The sequence below is a fragment of the Astatotilapia calliptera genome, chromosome 20 (genome assembly GCF_900246225.1).
Source record: "Astatotilapia calliptera chromosome 20, fAstCal1.2, whole genome shotgun sequence".
In the NCBI taxonomy this organism is placed as follows: Eukaryota; Metazoa; Chordata; class Actinopteri; order Cichliformes; family Cichlidae; genus Astatotilapia; species Astatotilapia calliptera.
This window is the reverse complement of record NC_039321.1, coordinates 31,267,903-31,288,813: the sequence shown is the minus strand read 5'-3', so window position 1 is coordinate 31,288,813 and position 20,911 is coordinate 31,267,903. Positions and strand designations below refer to the sequence as shown.

Sequence of the window (20,911 nt, the reverse complement as noted above, 5' to 3'; positions counted from 1 at the left end):
CTCACTATTTTTGACTTTTCTGAGCCTGTCAAGTCCTTCTTTTGACCCATTTTGCCAAAGGAAAGGAAGTTGCCTAATAATTATGCACACCTGATATAGGGTGTTGATGTCATTAGACCACACCCCTTCTCATTACAGAGATGCACATCACCTAATATGCTTAATTGGTAGTAGGCTTTCGAGCCTATACAGCTTGGAGTAAGACAACATGCATGAAGAGGATGATGTGGACAAAATACTCATTTGCCTAATAATTCTGCACTCCCTATATATGTGATTACATTTGCAATTTCTTGGCATGGTGAAAAACCTCAATGAATAATTCATCCTTTTTAAGAGTTAAGACACTAACTAACATTGGCTGTAACCTCATCAAAAGACAGTTTCCTGCACTGATCTGTTAAAGGCCATCAATAAGAACTTTTGGGTTATTGACCTTTTGCCATAAATGAATACTTCTGTACTGTTAATGCAAAGAGATCTCAACATGTAATTCTCCAACCAATACCAATTCATTATTTCCATTGTCTGAGACCGAACTCTATCCTCCAAGAAGATAATGCTCGGCCTCACAGAATGAGGTTTATCAGAGACTATCTTCAGAGTTCAAGAGTGGGCATGATAGAATAGTGTGCCTGCAGTCCTGACATCAACCCCATTGAACACTTCTGGTGTCAACTTGGGTGTGCTGTTCGTGCCAGAGTCACCAACACTGACACATTGGCTGACTTGCAACAAATGCTGCTTAAAGAATGGGATACCATCCCACAGCAGTACGTGACCAAGCTGGTGACCAGCATGAGGAGGAGGTATGGTTCTCAGATGGTTCTTCCACATGCTACCAAATGAATAAACCATTAAATTGCTAATATGCCTCTTCAGACTTCAAAAATTCAATCCCATAAACTGCACCAAACAAGATTCAATAGCAGAATACTTTCTTTGGCATTGGGAGAGAAGATTTTGCAAGTTTTTCATGGGCACAGCCCACATAGTCAACTCTGCTGCTCAGCCCACAAATGCATTTTCCTTAAAAATTTAGCACCACTAAGGGGGAAATAAACAGGGTTTCCAACCATATACGATTTATTGCCAAAAAGTGTGTAATCGACCAATCACACCCAGATGATTGTGCAGAGAAATTAATTCCCCCTCCGCATCGCTAGAGGGGGCTAAAGCGCAGCTGTGGCTCTGCTTTTTTTTACCCGGGTCACCGGCAGTGAACAGCACAGCAAACATGGCTACCTCCGTGAGGAAAGCAGCTCACGATATCGAAGCGCGAAAACGGACCGAAGACGTGATTCTGTCGGAGGGGATCGACTTCGGCTCCTTGCTGCTGTCTCAGCCCGTGTTGGACGGACTGTCCGCCGCGGGATTTCAGAAGCCGTCTCCGATCCAGCTCAAGGCGATCCCGCTCGGCCGCTGCGGACTCGGTGGGTGCAAAACAAAACTGCGGGAGGGTCCACATGTGTGTGTGCTGGGGGCAGGAATATTAAAGTTTTCAGTGTATAAAACTTATAATTGATTTTTATAAGAAGAGCAACAAAATACCTTATGTATGCACGCGAAATAAAACCACTAACTTACATTAGTGCATTTACATACATCAGGGATCAGAATCTGTCTGTTAACCATCAGTTATAATTTGCATGTCTGCTCAGATACATGACTGGCACTATAGTTAAGATTTTTTTTATTATTTTTTTTTTTTTTTTACAGCTTTTTAAAGTATTTTAATTTTTTGTTGCAAAGCATACTGGTCGTAAATATTTAGACGCACATGATTAATGTGATGTGACATATTATGCCTCATAAATCCATCCATCCATTATCGTCCGCTTATCCAATGCATCTCCTCATAAATATGAAATGAAAAAATACTGTTATCACTATTATTACTGCAATCAAAAAACACACTTATGGGCAAATTTATGCAGATTATTAATCTAGGACATAAAACTTGGCTGTGGGTAATCAGGTAGCGCATCTACTAACTGGGAGGTTGGCGGTCGATTCCCAGCTCTTCTAGGCTTATTAAAAGAACGTAATGTAAAAAGGTTATTACATTTGATATCATGGCAGTAGAGACAAACCATCGTGTATCTGATCTAAAAATCTGTTTGTACAATAGCTGGGTGTGTTAGAGTTAGGTTCGTTAGTATTTGGACACTGATGCTTTTTTTGTGAATTTTAAATCAAATTGTCAAAATGTATTTGAAGGGAAAACGTTCAGCTTTAATTCAGAGGTTTGACAAAAGGATGAGCAGTAAGACCCCAGACCCTAAACAGCTGGTTTAGGAAGAATTCCCACTTTCTTTGCCCTCTGAAACTCTCAGGTTGCTTCTGCTGTATGCTCTGAGTCATTTTCCGTTTGCATTGTGATGCAGTGCTCCATCAGTTTTGCAGCACTTGGAGGAATCTGAATTCCCCTTTACACTTCAAGGTACATCCTGCTCCTGCTACCAGCATGCACATCGTCAGTAAACACTCGAGGTCCAGATTCACAGGCAGCCATGCATCCCTGCGATTTCACAGTCGTAGTTTGTAACATTAACTCCGCCCTCTTTGACAGATGGTGCCTCTGATTCTCGAACACTTAACGCAATACTTCTGTTGAACCCCTTGAAATAAGTTGAAAGTCACATCTTCATCAAATCAAATCACTTTTATTGTCACATCACATGTGCAGGTACATTGGTACAGCACATGTGAGTGAAATTCTTGTGTGCGAGCTTCACAAGCAACAGAGTTGTGCAAATACAATAATGTAAACAAGCAAAATACAAGAATGGCTACATCTGAAACTAATAAATATATGTACAATATATAATAGTATATGCATTTCTGGATGTGTATACTAAATATTTTTCTACGTGTGTGTGTGTGTACACATATTTTACAAATTAAATAGAGTAAACAATAAATAAAATATATAAAATAAAATATACAGAGTTGAATATGTGCAAAACAGTGGCGTTACTGTACAGTATGGAGTGCATAATGTTAAAGTTCCAGTAGTGAAGCTGAGGTGTCTATGACGTGTTCAGCAGTCTGATGGCCTGATGGAAAAAGCTGTCTCTCAGTCTGCTGGTACGGGACCGGATGCTGCAGAACCTCCTTCCTGATGGAAGCAGTCTGAACAGTTTATGACTGGGGTGACTACTGGGGTGGACATGAAATCCACTGTGAGGTGTACACAGGGAAAAAGAACTTTGTGTAACTGTCCGAATATTTATCGACTAACTGCAGAGGTCTGCTATATTATTAGTTTAGAAAAGGGTTTAATATGGCCCCACAACTTCAGCTGTACTCCAAAAATTGTTTTTACTCTGAATAATTCAATCATTTATTACATTTTAATGTAGTTCCTTATAAAAATTCTTCATACAATATCAAATTACACATTTTCAGCTTCTATCTGTTTCAATAATATGTATTTCATCTGTGTAATATTCTGGATATTCATAACTGAGCTATATATTAGAGAGTTTCTTCTATTTTGTGAACTTTTAGTTCGGTCTGTTACCGTTGTTATTGTCTTGGAGCAACTGTAACCACATAATTCTTTAGGGAATAATAAAGGATTCTGATTATGATATCTGATGAGTCCAAATCTAGTTGAATTACGAAACAGTAGAGCAGCTTAGCTTGGGTTAAAAATGCTCATCGGATGGACTCCTTTTTAATCCTCATAGCTTTCATGGTATTGGAAATGGTGGCAAAACATTATTACTATTTTTAGGAATATTGCTTTTGTTTTGTTCAATAATCACAGAAATTTATTGTTAGAAAAATCAAGTTTCCATCTACTGTAGCTGTACTACACTCAGACTGTACACTGACTTTTGTTGTGAACTTGCCTCAAAGCCGTGGTCAAATGTGAACAAATCTTTTAGTTCTAAAGGATATTTAAAAGTATTTTATTTTGAAAAGCTCGAAACAACTACATTAGTTGAAAAGTGGTCATTTTTTTAAATCATTTGCAGAGAAAACAGTTTAAGTATTTTAGTCCTTCTTTTGACTATCATAGATACCACAACTGTTCATCATGGTGCTAAATCACTCTTGGGGATCAAAAGCGTTTATTGCTTTTAAACATTTTACAGCCTTTACGAGGTACAAATTCAGAATAGTTGCTTTCCACTTGGAGGTTGCCCGTGTGTTGAAAAAGCTCTCGGCTGCAGCGGTGATGCAGAATGTGCTTAACTCATTCACTGCCATTGACGTCTATAGCCGTCAACTGCAGTGAATGAGTCAATGGGTTTAACTCATTCACTGCCAATGGCTGGCAGTGAATGAGTTAATTTCATTGTACTTGAGGTAAACACTTGTTAATTTAAACCATGGTGGGAGACAATTGATTTGATGCTGAGGATTAGGCAGCAGTACTTCACCCAGTCATGGTAATTAACTGCTGATGCCAAAACTGTCATTTGCCAGCCCTGTTGTGCATCGCTCACTGAGTCTCTTCTTTTAGATTTGATTGTGCAGGCGAAGTCTGGGACAGGAAAGACATGCGTGTTCTGCACCATCGCCCTGGACTCTCTGGTCCTGGAGAATCCTTCAACCCAGGTCAGTGTAATATTTGATTATGAGGATATGACCTACGTTTGCTCTCGGACGGTTAAAGTAAAACATCATCAGAAGAGGGAAAGGGGAAGTTTTATTATTTAATCATTTCATGACCAGCAGATGGCCTTCTGCTGAATTTAAGCTGCTTAGTGTCAAATGCATGAATGAAAGGGAAGAATGATTGATAAAGACGAGGTACACCTGGTCTTGTAGAACAAATGTAATCTTATTAGCTCTGGGGTCTTACTGTTCATCCTTAATCTTCTCCCAATCGAGTATAAGCCTTTTTGTTTTTTTCATTTTGGACACTTTTCCCTCCTGCAGGTTCTCGTGCTGGCTCCGACACGTGAGATAGCAGTGCAGATCCACTCGGTGGTCATGGCCATAGGCTGTGCCATGGAGGGCCTGGAGTGCCATGTTTTCATTGGCGGCAGGCCTGTGAGTCAGGACAAAACCCACCTGAAGAAGTGTCATGTAGCCGTGGGCTCACCTGGTAGGAACCCGGGATAGTAGTCGGCAGTGCCACGTCACGTAATTGCCACGCCGCTGTTGTTTTTGTTCGGTAACAGTGTTCCGGTTGTGTGCTCAGGTCGCATCAAGCAGCTTATCGAGTTGGGCATGTTGTCAACGGCCAGCATCAGACTGTTTGTTCTGGACGAGGCAGACAAGCTGCTGGAGGAGGGCAGCTTCCAGGAACAGATAAAGTATGAGGATACAATTTCTGTGATTATACTCCTATTAAATGAGCAGCAGGCCGCTGTAGCGAGCAAGCAGTACATTTAGACTGAAGCCGTTTCTATATCGTGTCGTAACCACATTTACAAACCAACATAACCTAAAGTTCACCCATCATCCTGGTCCTCTTTAGCTGGATCTTCTCCTCGCTGCCTGTGAACAAACAGATGCTCGCACTCTCCGCCACCTACCCAGAATCCCTTGCTCAGCACCTCACCCGCTACATGAGAGAGCCCACCTTTGTACGGCTAAATCCAAGTGATATGGGCCTGAAAGGTAAGACCCACTTTAATAAATGGAAAAGATAAAGATTCCTGAGTTTTGGCCTCTCTTGACATTTTCTAATGTATTTAAATTGCTGTCATAGCAACAGAGACTCTGCATAATAAGACTGCATGGATAACCAAGTCTGCAAACTGACATGTTTGATGGGATTATTTCCTGACAGAAGATTCTTGGGGAATGAGATATGATTGACAGTAATAAGGCTAAGTTAAAAACACTCTTCTCTTCCACAGGATCCTATTTTAAGCTCTGTGCTTATTTTGAGTGAATGTCAGAAAATGGATTTATCTGTAGCTCAGAACTCGAGCCTTTTAATTCACACACATCACTGACAGAGCACGTCCTGCTCGAAGGACCAAAGTTGTTAGGTCAGGTTGAATTAATGACAGCATGTATGTCGTCCTTGTGTCGCCCCCTGTCAGGTCTGAAGCAGTATTACAAGCTGGTTCAGTCCCATCCGTTACCTCACAAGGTTTTTGAGGAGAAGGTGCAGCACTTGCTAGAGCTGTTTAGTAAAATCCCCTTCAACCAAGCGCTGGTGTTTTCAAACCTACACACACGGTATGTGATTGCATTTAATGCCAAGAAAAAGTATATTTTTTATACTTGTTTTATATAGAATGCATTAGATCTGAGGATTAATTATTTTAAAAAAAGCTTTCTCAAATGCTAATGTGATGAGTTGCTACCACAGGGCTCAGCACCTGGCAGACATCCTGTCCTCCAAAGGTCTGCCTGCTGTTTGCATCTCTGGTAAGACTGCTTTATGTAATGTAATGTAAAAATGGTAATACTGTGAAAAATCAGGTAATTGATTTGAGGCATTTCTATACTGGTATACCAGCTGCTTTTGAATTTTAGACATTGGAATTCATTCATTTCTTGACTTTATTTCTTTGGCCAGGTGGTTTATGATTTGCAGTGTTGCCTGGCAACGTTTCAGTGCACATATTTAAAATGACCTTCATACAGTGTTGTGAATGTGTGTATTTTTAATGCTTCCGTGCCAGCGACTTTCAGTTGACGTTATCAGATTTAATGAGGTGTCGTGTCTGGCCTCTGCAGGTGGTCTGAGTCAGGACCAGAGACTGGAGGCAATGTCAAAACTGAAGCAGTACCAGTGCAGGGTGCTCATCTCCACTGACCTGGTGAGATGCAGAAACCTTCCATCTTTCCACACATCTACGTGAATTTTTCGAAATCATTTTTCTGTTAGCCTAATAACTTTGAGTAATCTTTGTGTTTCACAATTTCAGACTTCAAGAGGTATAGATGCAGAGAAGGTCAACTTGGTGATAAACCTGGATGTGCCGCAGGATTGGGAAACTTACATGCACAGAATTGGACGAGCTGGACGTTTTGGTTAGTGTGCAGCGCTGCTTTAGAGGCAGCGAGAGCAAGCATTGTTTGACATTCAGCATTTTCACCTTGTCACATCACCAAGTCAGGCAGCACAGGTGGCTAATGGCACCGCAGCAGGAAAATATGTTTTTTATTTTTTTGTAGAATTGATTCTCCCTCCATCTCACATTTTGGAAGAAACACTATTCTTTAGATGTGCAATTAGCTTGATGCGAAACACAGACTAGAATAGCTCCGGGAAAAATATTACTTAGAGTTTACAAATTGATGAAAAGGTTAGTTATGCTGCTTTCAATTTGAGTGGCCATTCACCGGCACATTGTCAACATTGTCCTAAAATAAAATAAAAAAATGTTGCAAAGCTTTTTCTTCTGGTGGCATATGTCTTTGACCTAGACTGATGTTTTTTTATAAATAATTTAGCAAATTCTTTTCTCTCTGAATCAATAGCATTTTTGACCCAACCACCAAAGGCAGAACGTTCCCAGTCATTTGCATTTAATTGCATTTAACTTTTTTTTCCCAGAATTGAGGTTATTCAATCTTAGCTTCTGTACGCTCTCTAAGTGCACGTGTGTTTGTGTGCAGCTGCCATCCCATTATACGCGACTCTTGCATTCATCTTTATCCCTTCCTGTTATTTAAGTGGGTCCTCATCCAGATTACATTTTGCTTGTAGGCACTCAGGGACTGGCTGTGACCTACTGTTGCCATGGCGAGGAGGAGAACAAGATGATGGCCATCGCTCAGAAGTGTGGCCTTAGTTTGTCTGCGCTGCCATGTGAGTCCCTGTTCACGTCTCTGTGGGGCTTTTACATGCAGCACGCACAACTTTTCTCTTCATGTCTACTTTTGATTCAATATTAATCGGTAAAAGTCATTCCGGTCTCATCTGTCTGCTGTCATTTTAGCCACGATAGAGCCCAGGTTGATGGATGAGCCGTGCGACTGGGATGTCTGCACTGAAGCGTCCACTCCAGACCCGGTATCCCGGCTGTTTCCCAGAGCAGAGAAGAAAAGACGTGCAAAGCCTGACGTCTCTGTGTCTGATTGCATTGAGGATCGAGCTGTGGAGCCCGGCAGTCAAAGAAAGCCAGAGAAGAAGCATCCAACGCCCAGGCGAGAGGCAGTCTGTGAAGAGGATGCTAGAAAGATATCTTCCACAGAGGATACTCTGCCTGCTCAGGTGACACAGACTCGAAAAGAGCTCCAAGACAGTCTGCCGAAGATCCCTCCTCTCAGCTCGTTTAAGCACTGCAGGTCAAAGTTTGTGACCTTTGAGGAGGCCGAGCGGGACTTCCAGGACTTCATCACTACAGGTCCGGGGAGATCGGTGGAGATCATCAGAGAGTTCAGAGGCAGAGAGGATGGTGAACCCAGCGATCAGAATGGGCATAAGGAGTATCTTACACTTGATGATGATGGAGCGCAAATGTTTACACAAAATGTCGAACGGCTTAAATCTAACTTTTCACCTCCAAGGTCCATCTCTGGTTCTTCCAGTTCTGAATCTGACATGGAAGATGATGCGACACTGGAAAGTTCAAATGAGACCACAGGAGCTGAGAACAGAGCTGTCACTAAGCCTCAGATTGCAATGACACATCCACCTTCTCCACCCACACAACAAGCAAGCCCCACCAAACCCAAGGCTTATACTCCTCCTCCACTCAGAAACTCTGACCAGACACTGTGTGCAACACGTGGGAGAGCTGTGCCTCCTCCCGATAGCCGGGAATCTGCATTGAGCATTAAATCAGGCAGGCGAACCAATCAGACAGCTCCGGCCCCAGCACGCCGAGAAGAATCAAAAAAGATGAAAAAAGAGACTGAAAAACAGAAAGAAAAGATGGAAAGGGACCGGAAGAGGGAGAAGAAGGAAGACGGAGATTGCACTGACAAAGAGGACGAGTGGTGTGCTGAAACGTACTGGAGAGCCTGCTACAGCGCCTGGAATGATTACTACGCCTCCGTGTCCCCGTTTCAAGAGCAAGGCTACCAAAGCTACTATAATGTAGCCTACAACTGGATGGCAGCTTATCGTATGAACGCCGTCTACATGGAAGAACTGATGAGAAAATGAGTTGTGGATACCGTGACCAGGCTTTTTTTTTTTTTTTTAAATCATCCTGTTTTCCAAACATAAAGTGTCTTTACTACGCCACTTGATTCATATTTGCACTTTGGCTAGTATACGTTTTTTTTCCCCCATAACATGTTGGTGTCATAAATACTTTTCTAATAAATTACACACGTTTTGTTTTTTCCCAGTCAAGTTGTGATGTAAAAAGTAAATTTCAAGTGCAGTACTGTGTTGGCCTCTGTGCGTCTCTCCTGACGGTATGCCCTCTTAGACTCACTGCAGTATTCTGCTCTAAAATGGATTTGAAGAGGATTACCTGATAGTTCTTGACTACATTAAAAACCATTTCAAAGATGATCTTTAGTCCCTGGAGTAAAAGCATGTTAGACCCACCCAGGTCCCAATCATCTGCATTTAACTGTAATCATCTTAATCTAGCATGTGTGTTCTTCATATTGGAAGGTGATTTAATCTTCCAAACGCTGTCGGAGTGAGTAAGTGTGCATGTGCAGCTGCTTTATTCTGTTTAAACGGGTCCTCATGAAGATTACATTTTGTTTGTCGGCACCAGTGCTGGCTGTAATTACTGTTGCCATGGTGCCTGGTTTGTATGACTTGTAGAGAGTCTTGAGCCATCCCTCATTTCTTTACATCTTGCTAGAAAAACTGGAAATATGTGCAGTGGTGGATAGAAATATAAATGCAAATGCAGCATGTAAGGCATAAAACATATTTTGTACAATTCTGTGAAGCTGGAAAGTTAATATTTGGTGTGACCACCTTTAATTTTCAACACAGAATGAACTCTCTTAAGCAAGCCTTCTTGTAATTTCTTTGAGTACTCTTCAGGAAAAGTTCTCCAGGCTTCTTGAAGGACATTCAAAACTCTTCTTTGGTTGCTGGCTGTCCTTCGCTTTGTTCTCTGTTAAACACACCAGGTCAGTAATGTTGAGGTCCGGGCGGTGGGGAGGCCAATCCATGACTGATGGTGCTCCATTGTGTGTGTGTGTGTGTGTGTGTGTGTGTGTGGTTCCCCCCCAAAGATGTTCAGTGTGGTTCTTGTGTAATCTGGCATACCTTTGTCTTCTCATTTTCCTTCTTGGCTTTTTGGTGTGAAATAGTAGCTTGAAAATATAATTTTTATGGGCATTTAATTATTAAACTCTGGCATAGTGAGTCTTTTGTCCAGTCACCCTCTGCTCTTGGTTACGTCCGCGCTAGCCCGGATAGATTTGAAAACAGCGTTTTCGTCTGAATACGCTCTGCGTCCACACCATCGTTTTCAGTTATTTTCACAGAGTTGTGCATCCACATTGAAATAGCCAAAAACGCTTACGTTCCAGTACTACGCATGCGTGAAGCACAATACGATTCGACCTGCCTCATTTATGTCTGCCGTTCATTTACTTTCTGGCTCGTTGAAACGTCGCGGCAAAAGGTCAAGGAAAAGCACTGGGATTTTTGTTGCTGCGGGTAACTCAAAAGTACAAAGTTGCAAAAGCGAGTTAAAGATTATGAAGAAAAGCTCTCTGAAGCATGTGCAGACTGATAGGGCTGTCAGAATTGAGAGCAAACAAAACAACTGCTGTATAACACCCTCCGCTATCTTAGTTTAATTGGTCACTTGACTGCATCACATGACTAAAATGTGTCATCGTTTTGAAAAAGTCAATTTTCGCTGTCCACACTGCGACGCGAAAGCACCGTTTTCTAATGTGTGCGTTTTCGAGAGCGTTTTCAAAACGCGTTTTCCTTGAGCGAAAACGCCATCTCAGTGTGGTCGGGAGGCCAAAACGGAGTGAAAACGATGCGTTTTCAAACGAAAACACATTAGTGTGGATGTAGCCCTCGTCTCTTTCCACTCACCCACAACCGGTTGCAGCAGATTGCTGCCTTTTCCTGGGCCTGGTTCTACTGGAGGTTTCTACCTGTTAAAGTTGACTTTTTCCTTCCCACAGTTGCCATACTGCTCATAGAGAACTGGAAACCGTCATCAACTGGGACTGTTGTGGAGGGCTGTGCGAATGAGCTTATAAAGGGATAAAATTAATTTATTAGTCTGGCCCTCCACACCAGTCCCAGTTCCTGACGTAGGTAGGTTACTATGTAAAGGTTAGCTGATTTCACCTTCAAATGCACTGTAAATATTAGAAGACCTTTCCATATAGTTCCAACACAGCGTCTTCACAGCTTAACCACAGCCAAACAGAAAGCAGCCGTCCCAACAAAAGATGAGCTTAAGCGTTTATCACAGGTTTGCTAATTGACGTTCTATCAGGTAGTCAATTTATCGAGAAAAATGCAGAAGAGCGACTGCTTCAGTTTTACCAAAGAAAAGAAAACAATTGAGCAGCTGGAGCTGGAAAGTTATGCTGCTGACCCGTGTGCAGGCTCCAATAGACCTCATTTCCTCCTCTGTTACCTAGCTCTTTTGTTTCGGAACACGATCTTCCTGTTCATCCCAGGATGTTCCCCCCCCCCCCCAAAATTGCGAGACTTAAGGTTGAATATTTTGACATGAACACTTGGGTCAAAAGGACTGCACTATTGGAAGAGACGCCGAATCTATGGTAAAAATGTACACACTTGAAAGCATTGATTTAAAGGTGGGTGAATAAGGGAGCCCAGAGATTATGTATTAGTGGCAGATATAGATGTTTTATCAGGCGTTTCACAGTTGGGACACAAGACAAGGTCATAAATAATATCCAACACCTGACAAGTTACGCACAGCAGTAGTCTCAACAACGACAGGTGGCATAGGAGGGCAAAGCAAAGAGTAAGAGGAAAACTGAGCCCAGAAAAAAAGGACAATCAAAGGAGGATACATAACAGAGAAAGAGAGACGAACACAACAACAGACCTGTTTTAGTTGTTTGTAAAAGAAAAATGAAATCTTTTGACACCTTGAGCAGAATATATGTTTACATATATTTCAAACTGTGTCATTTTGTAAGCAGCTGACACAAAACAACCTGTTGTGAAACAGGGAAGCAGGAAATGAACCGCCGTCTTTAGCAAAAAATTGAAATAAAAAAAAAAGCAGGGAGCCTCGCTTCTGCCGACACCTGTCACACCCTCGTTCTAGATTTAACAGATTCTAAATGTCAGACTTTTTGCTGTAAATATAAAGACACTGTCTCTAACCCCACTTTTTAAAGAACACTGAAAAAAGCTCTGTCTGTGCTTTTATGTTTTTTTAACCCCATGTAAATTTTGCACACAGTTTAACTAAACACTAATACTGCCTCTATGCGGTTGTTCTTGTGTACAGTACTAAACTACCAGTGACAGCACTAAGTCACTGCTAGGAATATCAGAGATAAAACACATCCTGTTCCAACGTGGCAGAATAGGTTCAGCTTTTTGAGGGGTTGATGCTATCCTCAAGATCAGAACTAAAGCACAGAATCAAGGGACCTGATGCACTGGTATTGTACCAGTATGTTATATCTCCACCTGATGGCTTATGATATGTTTTCTAAGGCTTCGTACAAATGTATATGTTAAACTGCTTAAGCTTTTCAGATGTCTTCATCTTAAGATGCTTAGATATATATATTTTTTAAAGGTTTGTAATATTTGCTGCTATTTGGCAGTAGTTTTAAACAGTCTACGTCTACAGCAAAGTCATCATCAGCTACATGTGAGCAAACACGTTATTACAACTCAATTTCCAACAACGTCAGAATGCTGTGCAAATTATCAAATACAATGCAATTCCTTGTTCTTCGTTTAATATCTATATTTAATTGAAAGTAATACAAAGGCAACACGAGAGGTTTTGAAATGAAGGAATTTGGGGATCAGGCAACAAAACACAACTAATTAGTTTAGTTTGAATGTGTGACGAGTTCGACGAGTGTTTCAGAGTAAAGATGTGCCAGAGTTCACTATGCCCAAGGACGTTAGGACAACAAGAAGAAGAATATATTTCTAAATAACAAAAACAACATTTTGATGATTTCATCACCCATTCCTGCTTATCCTTTTTCAGGGTTGCTGGAGCCTATCCCGGCTGTCTTAGGGCGAGAGGCAGGGTACACCCTGGACACGCTGCAAGGCTAACACAGACAACCATTCGCGCCTATGTGCAATTTAGAGTTTCCAATAAAACTAACCCCACGTTTTTGGACATTTGGATCAAGCCAGAGCACCCAGAGAGAACCCAAACAAACACAGGGAGAACATGCAAACTCCACACAGAAACACCCTGGCCTCATGGTGGACTCAGGACCCTCTTCCTGTGAGGTAACCGTGCGAACCACCACGCCACCGTTCTGCCTCTGAATCACAAAAAAAAAAAAATCTTTTGACGATTTCATGATTGATGTTACAAAATACATTTAAAAGAGTCATAAAAAGCTAGTAAGCTCTTTTAACGAGGACCATAAAAACAATATAAAATGGTCACTTTAAAAACAGAAAACAACAACTACAGGGAGTGCAGAATTATTAGGCAAATGAGTATTTTGTCCACATCATCCTCTTCATGCATGTTGTCTTACTCCAAGCTGTATAGGCTGGAAAGCCTACTACCAATTAAGCATATTAGGTGATGTGCATCTCTGTAATGAGAAGGGGTGTGGTCTAATGACATCAACACCCTATATCAGGTGTGCATAATTATTAGGCAACGTCCTTTCCTTTGGCAAAATGGGTCAAAAGAAGGACTTGACAGGCTCAGAAAAGTCAAAAATAGTGAGATATCTTGCAGAGGGATGCAGCAGTCTCAAAATTGCAAAGCTTCTGAAGCGTGATCATCGAACAATCAAGCGTTTCATTCAAAATAGTCAACAGGGTCGCAAGAAGCGTGTGGAAAAACCAAGGCGCCAAATAACTGCCCACGAACTGAGAAAAGTCAAGCGTGCAGCTGCCAAGATGCCACTTGCCACCAGTTTGGCCATATTTCAGAGCTGCAACATCACTGGAGTGCCCAAAAGCACAAGGTGTGCAATACTCAGAGACATGGCCAAGGTAAGAAAGGCTGAAAGACGACCACCACTGAACAAGACACACAAGCTGAAACGTCAAGACTGGGCCAAGAAATATCTCAAGACTGGTTTTTCTAAGGTTTTATGGACTGATGAAATGAGAGTGAGTCTTGATGGGCCAGATGGATGGGCCCGTGGCTGGATTGGTAAAGGGCAGAGAGCTCCAGTCCGATGCCAGCAAGGTGGAGGTGGAGTACTGGTTTGGGCTGGTATCATCAAAGATGAGCTTGTGGGGCCTTTTCGGGTTGAGGATGGAGTCAAGCTCAACTCCCAGTCCTACTGCCAGTTTCTGGAAGACACCTTCTTCAAGCAGTGGTACAGGAAGAAGTCTGCATCCTTCAAGAAAAACATGATTTTCATGCAGGACAATGCTCCATCACACGCGTCCAAGTACTCCACAGCGTGGCTGCAAGAAAGGGTATAAAAGAAGAAAAACTAATGACATGGCCTCCTTGTTCACCTGATCTGAACCCCATTGAGAACCTGTGGTCCATCATCAAATGTGAGATTTACAAGGAGGGAAAACAGTACACCTCTCTGAACAGTGTCTGGGAGGCTGTGGTTGCTGCTGCACGCAATGTTGATGGTGAACAGATCAAAACACTGACAGAATCCATGGATGGCAGGCTTTTGAGTGTCCTTGCAAAGAAAGGTGGCTATATTGGTCGCTGATTTGTTTTTGTTTTGTTTTTGAATGTCAGAAATGTATATTTGTGAATGTGGAGATGTTATATTGGTTTCACTGGTAAAAATAAATAATTGAAATGGGTATATATTTGTTTTTTGTTAAGTTGCCTAATAATTATGCACAGTAATAGTCACCTGCACACACAGATATCCCCCTAAAATAGCTCAAACTAAAAACTAACTAAAAACTACTTCCAAAAACATTCAGCTTTGATATTAATGAGTTTTTTGGGTTCATTGAGAACATGGTTGTTGTTCAATAATAAAATTATTCCTCAAAAATACAACTTGCCTAATAATTCTGCACGCCCTGTACAACTTGATGTGCTTAAAATCACCTCTAATAGCTGCACAGTTTGGTCCACATTGACATCATGCATCTGGCAGTTGCTGCAGATTTGTCAGCTCCACATCAGCAGCACACAGCTCAAAGGAGTTTACTGGATTGAGATTTGATGACTGTGGAGATCATTTGAGTACAGTGAACTCACGGTCATGTTCGAGGAACCAGCTTTGAGACAGTTTGAGCTTTGTGATGTGGCTAAAGGCAGCTATCAGAACATGGACACGCTGTGGTTGTAAAGGGATGGACACGGTCAGCAACAACACTCAGGTAGGCTGGGCTGTTCGAACACAAGGTGCCGAGAAAATACTCTCCATACCACTACACCACCACCACCAGCCTGAACTCCAATTTTGGTGAGCCCCTGTGTTTCAGAGCCTGCGTTTCCTGTTTTTAGTTGACAGAACGAGTGGTTATTTGAGTCATCATACTTTCTCTTTTTTCTGGGATGTGTGGAAAAATCCCAGCAGTTTCTGAAATACTCAGACCATCCTGCCTGTCACCAACACCCATGGCACATTCAAAATCACTTAAATGGCATTTCTTCCCCATTCTGATGCTCGGGTTGAACTTCATCAGGCGGTACTAAAATGACTCGTCTGCAGTCTGGATCTTTCACACTTATAAAACAAAGGAGGCTCAAACGAGAAGCTCATATCATGAACAAAGAAAAGGATGGAAAAACAAAACTTCATAAATGAATATTTCTCATATGCATTTACAATTTTAGAGAAAGAGAGAGTGTATGCAGCACAGCTGTCCTCTTACTTTAATGAAATGTGTGGGTGGCATCAAATTAAAATTGTCATAAAAGTGTGTTGTCTTTGTACTAGTTTCAGTTAAAAATACAATTTAAATTCTTTGGAAATCATTGCCTTTTGAGTAATTTATATTTTATACGGCATCCCCAAGGTTCTGTAAATGAGGCTGTAGACGATTTCAAATACTGCCTTTGAAATAAGGTCTTGGCTTACACTGGTGAAACGCTGGCTCGCTCCTTGTGCTCTTTATCACCGTTTCGTTTTATCTACACGGAGCAAAGCGGGTGGTTGGTCTGCTCTTTCCTCTTTTGGTGAAAATCCACACGAAGACAGACTTCTCTTTGGGGTCGCTGAACCCAAAAATGACATTCAAGATTTTTAAAAAAGTCATAATCCAGAGTTACAAAGCTCAACTTTGATGGGATTAGATGAGAAATAATACATATCGGTCTTCAAGGGAACAGACAGAACAACACTTTTTTTTTTTGGTGACAGACATCTGTTGATGCTCATCCAGTGTCCTCGTGTCTCTGCGGTCACCATTACAACAGACTTCCCTGCTTTAATTTTTCCAGAAGATAAAGTAAATAAATCATCTGAAACACCAAGGAGGACAAAAGGTACAAACACCAAGTTTCCTAACCACATAGAGTACATATACTCAACAACTTCAAAAAAAATGCCCGCTGAGTTTGGGGGAGAAAAAACGTCGACGGCTAGAAAGACTACTGAAAGCATACTGTTGTTCACACAGGAGGAAGGGATACAACGGGACAACAACGAGAGCGAGAGAAATGCAGAGAGCGCAGAGAGAAAGACAGAGTGAGGCAAAGAGAGAGAACGAGAGGACAGCTTCACTGGTTCTGCCAAACAATGGTCAAATATTACAAAATATTCTATTAACAATATTCACAAAGATCCCAGGCTCAGGACAGATTTGTGTCAGAAATTCTCAGCGAACGCCTTGTGCTTTTAATTGTGATGGTTTTGAATTAAAAATAGACTTTTTGGTTTCTACATCAGGGAAATCGAGATATTTGAGGTCCGTCAGGCTGGAAGAGCCGAAAAGTGGGAATGAACGGGGAACGTGGAGAAATTCAGAAAGCTAGAAAAAAACAAATAAATATCTTTAAACTCCAGCAGAACAGGCACATGTCGTGTAAAAGCCTTGTAGCTGAGAACTTTGGACAGAAATGTGTGTGCTGAACCCTTCAGAGTGGCAGCTAGTCAAATATACCACATACTGAGCCACAGAGACTTTCAGAAGAACTGAAACACAAGTTTTCAATCAGCTGAGGAACAAACACACACGCTCACACGCACACACACCTTCTATCCAAAAGATCACAATTCCTCTATCTAGCCCCCAAAAATAAAAAATAAATTCACACGCACCCATTCACAAATATGAAAATATGAAAACCATCAGAATCTTTTTGGAATTTTACTCAAATTGGAATAATATTGGAGCTGAAAAGGATTGGAGCCATATTTATCTATGGAGAGAAAACAAACGACGAGGCGGTGGGTTGATTACGTCTTATTATTGTTATTTCTTTGTTTCCCTCTGAGGTTTCCTTACATCTCCAGCTAAAACGTCAAACTGAAGCGTAAATCATAAGAAAAGGTGCTTTGTGCACAGTGACACATGACTTACTCGGGGAGCTCACCACTGACACTTGGGAGACACTCACTCACTCACCCGCTTATCTAAAACGACTCCCTACAGGGGTTTCTCACTCTTTCACTCGCACGAACACGTACGCCAACCACTAACATGACGACACTGTATCTAAAAGCCATCCTCCGTCCACACGGGGAGTCCATGTCGTTACAGTACATGACCAGCAGAGGGCAGGCTCAACCAAGGCCAGACCAGGACTGAACGCTTTCTCTCCTCCGTCGTTCTGTCCTCTTCCGTCCCTCCGTCTGTCTCGATGAGTTTTTTTTCCCTTTTAAATCTGTCTTTCTGTGTGACGCGCCTGCACTCTAGTCTTCACAGTGCAGACACCTTCACAACATTCTGGTGGGCGGGGCCTGCCGGCAGATGAGCGTCACCCTCCGGAGTCGTCACTGGGGGCGTGGGAATGCTGATGATTGCTGTGGTGATCTGGCTGCTCTGGCAGTTCAGAGGGGCTGGCTCATCTACGCGCATGTTCAGACTGGAGCGGCTGAAGGAAAATTTAAGAAAGACAAGCAAGGATTAGGACAATCCATAGAGAAATATTCCTTTTTGTGAAGATTAGTGCCGAGGACAGAGTGAGAAATCCTCCTCTCTCCTCTTCGATGGCAACTTTCAGTGGGGTGATAGCTTAGAGCCCTTTCAAAGTTAACAAAATCTATAAAAATGGAACTAGTAAATGGTGTTATTTGGTTATAATTCCCCAAAGTAAAAAGAAAAATCCTCAAACTAAAGCCAAACTATAACAAGACAGAAGGACAAAAAGTCAAACTAATTAAAATAGTTAAAAACATCATAAAAAAACGACCAAAAAACAAAACAAAAGGCTGCACACAGAACAGCCCAACAAAGGCAATATAACCACTTTGACCAAACAAACACCAGAAGTACTGAAAATCAACTTCCAGCCTTGCGTGTCTATACAACACCTTGTCAGAGCACAGGAGAAGCTATTTCAAGAGGATACTTATAATACTCTGTTTTCTGTGTAACAGGCAAATACTGCAAAACACTCAAGTTGCTCTCTTAGCCGGGGGAAAGTGAGCACATCTCAAAAGACGTCTTAATCTCAAGAGTTTCACTTGAGCGGTCCAAGTGTATGAGATGGAACTACTTTGGCTTTTTGTTACCCTGATCTCACCTGGTGCTGAGAGGCTGGATGTGGATGGTGCTGAGCTCCTGCAAGCCTTGTGGGTGCGTGTGAGTGTGCGTCAAAGGCTGCATGTGTGCTGGGGCACTGGCGTTCGGTAAAGGGGTGTGGTGCTTCTTGGTTCGCCGGGTGCAGCACGTCCCCGTCACACCGTCTTGACTGGAAAGGGAGGGGCTTCGGGACGGGTAATTCTGCAGCCCGCCTTCCAGGTAGCTCTGCTGGTAATACTGCTCGTCCACAAACTCGTGGTTCTACAAAGACACAAGACAGGGAGGGAGACGGCGAGACAGGGTGTCATAAAAAAATCACGTGAAATTTACAGCATTTATATCTATGTACATGGCTTCATATATCCTGACATTTTCTGCTTTGTTGCCTAGATCAATAACTCAGAAAGTGTGATTATTTTTTATGTGAGTGTCCATGCTGTGTGTGTGTGCCAAGTATTACTCATGTCATGGGGACATAAATCTGATATGACCACATATATAACCATAAAAAAACAGATCCCTGTAACATAAATCGTTATATCTTAAGTTTAGGCTTAGGTTAGGGTCAGAGTAGCAGTAAGGGTAAGACGAATGGCAGGTTTGGTTAAAATTCTCCAGGAAATTAATATAAGCCAATGTCCTCTGAAGGCCCATTACAGCCTCACAGGCTAGCTCTGAATCATTTTTCCATCATCATATGAACAATGTATACTACTTTCACATGAAAGGGGTCACTCGGAGGCTGTGAACATACAGACCTATCAGCGGGCTGCAGTTCGCATCTGAGCAAAACACAGGTGAACACATCTACACTGGACTTAAGCGAGTGCAGACAAATGCCTTTAAATAGTGACAGCTTGTGTGCGAGTCATGCTTGTGAAACAGAGAGCGCATCTATACGGACATACAGGCATGTCGAGGGTGTATCGTAAGTGCAACACAAAGCACTGGATATCACGCTTTGGTTAGCAGTACTTGGACATAAAAATACTGTCGATCTACACATTACGCCAAGCTGTCAGTTTTTTTCACCTAATGAACCCCAGATACAAAGAAATCTATAGATGACGGCACAATTTCGAGTTGTATACAGACAGAGCCTCCTCAGCTCTGTGAAACAGGAACTAAGATATTATTATGACAAAGAGCTCGAGTATGAGAACACTCACTGTGGTTTTCTCCAAGCAGTGCAGCAGGTGGTGATGCTGGCTCTCTAAAAGAGAGGTAGACTTGCTTAAGCGTTTCTCATCCTCAGTGGAACCCTGAAACACACACACACAAATACAAAAATAAATGTTATGCTATGCTTCTTTGCAGAGAGACAATAATCAGCTGTGGGAGGTGTACGACCAACGGCTGCCTCAGTACCTGATCCGAAAGGTTCATCTTGTATGGAAGTTGCTTGAGAAGAAGACAAAGGGAGAACACACACAGAGTTTACTAGTGTTTATAGTTCAGTACTCAGAACAGGCTGCTGTCAGGGTTCCAGTCATGCCAATCAGTGGAACATTACTATTCAGACCCAGAGAGGCATTTCTTTTAACATCAGCTGAGCCGGCGCATTGATCTGTGCTGGAATGGAGATGCAACTCGATGCTAATAGATATACAGTATATACAACTGATATAAAAATTTCCATTGTGACATTTCCCCTCCTTTGGTGCTGTTACGAAGCCTTGCAACAGGCGACTCATAATGACTTGTTTTTCATATCCCCCATTTCTGTGTCTGTGTTTACTTGTCTGCGAGTAGGTGCTATTTCTAGTGCTGCAGTTTGGAGGTGAGTCAGAGAATAAGCGGTCTTTCGAGTCTCGGGGAAACTCGCAGATCTCTTAACAAAGTAAAGAGAGCAAGATAAGCAGTTCATTTGCTTATGTGTTCTTTAGTTACAGTGAGAATAAATGTTCAAATGTTCTGTTTGTTTTCTTCATGTACAACTTTTTCTAAGGTAGCATTTGGAGTTTTTCTGTCTATATAAGGATTTTGAATTCTATTTATCCATGCTGTATGAAGAGCCACTACCCAGAAAACACAGATTTATTTATTTTATTGGCAAAACTATTCTGCATAATAGCCTCAGCTTGCGCCTGGGAAGACGTTCTCTTCAGTATGTTGCCGAATGCTCTGATTGCACTTGTCAGAATTACGGCGGTGTTTCGCATGCAGACTTTCAATACGTTGCATCAGTTTTCTTCCTAGCAGAATCTGTAATTCAGCTGTTTATAAAAAAACAAAGCCCCAAAAAAAGCATTGCCCTGATCCTGCATG

General features: G+C 41.9%; 2 protein-coding genes across 5 annotated transcripts in view; one reads left to right on the top strand and one right to left on the bottom strand.

Annotated features, from left to right (window-relative positions):
- Positions 1 to 1,196: 1,196 nt before the first annotated feature.
- Positions 1,197 to 9,394, top strand: ddx20 (DEAD (Asp-Glu-Ala-Asp) box polypeptide 20). Its single transcript, XM_026154699.1, has 11 exons — positions 1,197 to 1,433; positions 4,478 to 4,572; positions 4,897 to 5,065; positions 5,162 to 5,276; positions 5,441 to 5,583; positions 6,015 to 6,153; positions 6,287 to 6,345; positions 6,658 to 6,740; positions 6,849 to 6,954; positions 7,634 to 7,735; positions 7,866 to 9,394. The coding sequence occupies exons 1-11, from the start codon at positions 1,238 to 1,240 to the stop codon at positions 9,035 to 9,037; spliced, it is 2,379 nt and encodes a 792-aa protein (XP_026010484.1). The 5' UTR covers positions 1,197 to 1,237; the 3' UTR covers positions 9,038 to 9,394.
- A 6,791-nt stretch (positions 9,395 to 16,185) lies between these two features.
- LOC113013376 (potassium voltage-gated channel subfamily D member 3-like) overlaps positions 16,186 to 20,911 on the bottom strand; it is a 118,546-nt gene continuing 113,820 nt past the window's right edge. For 3 of the 4 annotated variants that reach the window (XM_026154228.1, XM_026154227.1, XM_026154229.1), the window contains 4 exons: positions 20,012 to 20,044; positions 19,813 to 19,905; positions 18,645 to 18,904; positions 16,186 to 17,993 (listed from right to left, as the gene is read on the bottom strand). In XM_026154228.1, coding sequence (XP_026010013.1) covers positions 17,819 to 17,993; positions 18,645 to 18,904; positions 19,813 to 19,905; positions 20,012 to 20,044 — 561 coding nt within the window. In that variant the 3' untranslated portion in view covers positions 16,186 to 17,818. The remainder of the gene's footprint in view (positions 17,994 to 18,644; positions 18,905 to 19,812; positions 19,906 to 20,011; positions 20,045 to 20,911) is intronic. The other variant, XM_026154230.1, reaches the window with a different exon arrangement.

Excerpts from the sequence above, each read along its gene's own strand:
- ddx20 (XM_026154699.1), top strand. The coding sequence starts at position 1,238 with ATGGCTACCTCCGTGAGGAAAGCAGCTCACGATATCGAAGCGCGAAAA. Across the intron at positions 6,741-6,848 it reads TGCTCATCTCCACTGACCTG|ACTTCAAGAGGTATAGATGC; the intron begins GTGAGATGCAGA and ends TCACAATTTCAG. Across the intron at positions 7,736-7,865 it reads TAGTTTGTCTGCGCTGCCAT|CCACGATAGAGCCCAGGTTG; the intron begins GTGAGTCCCTGT and ends CTGTCATTTTAG.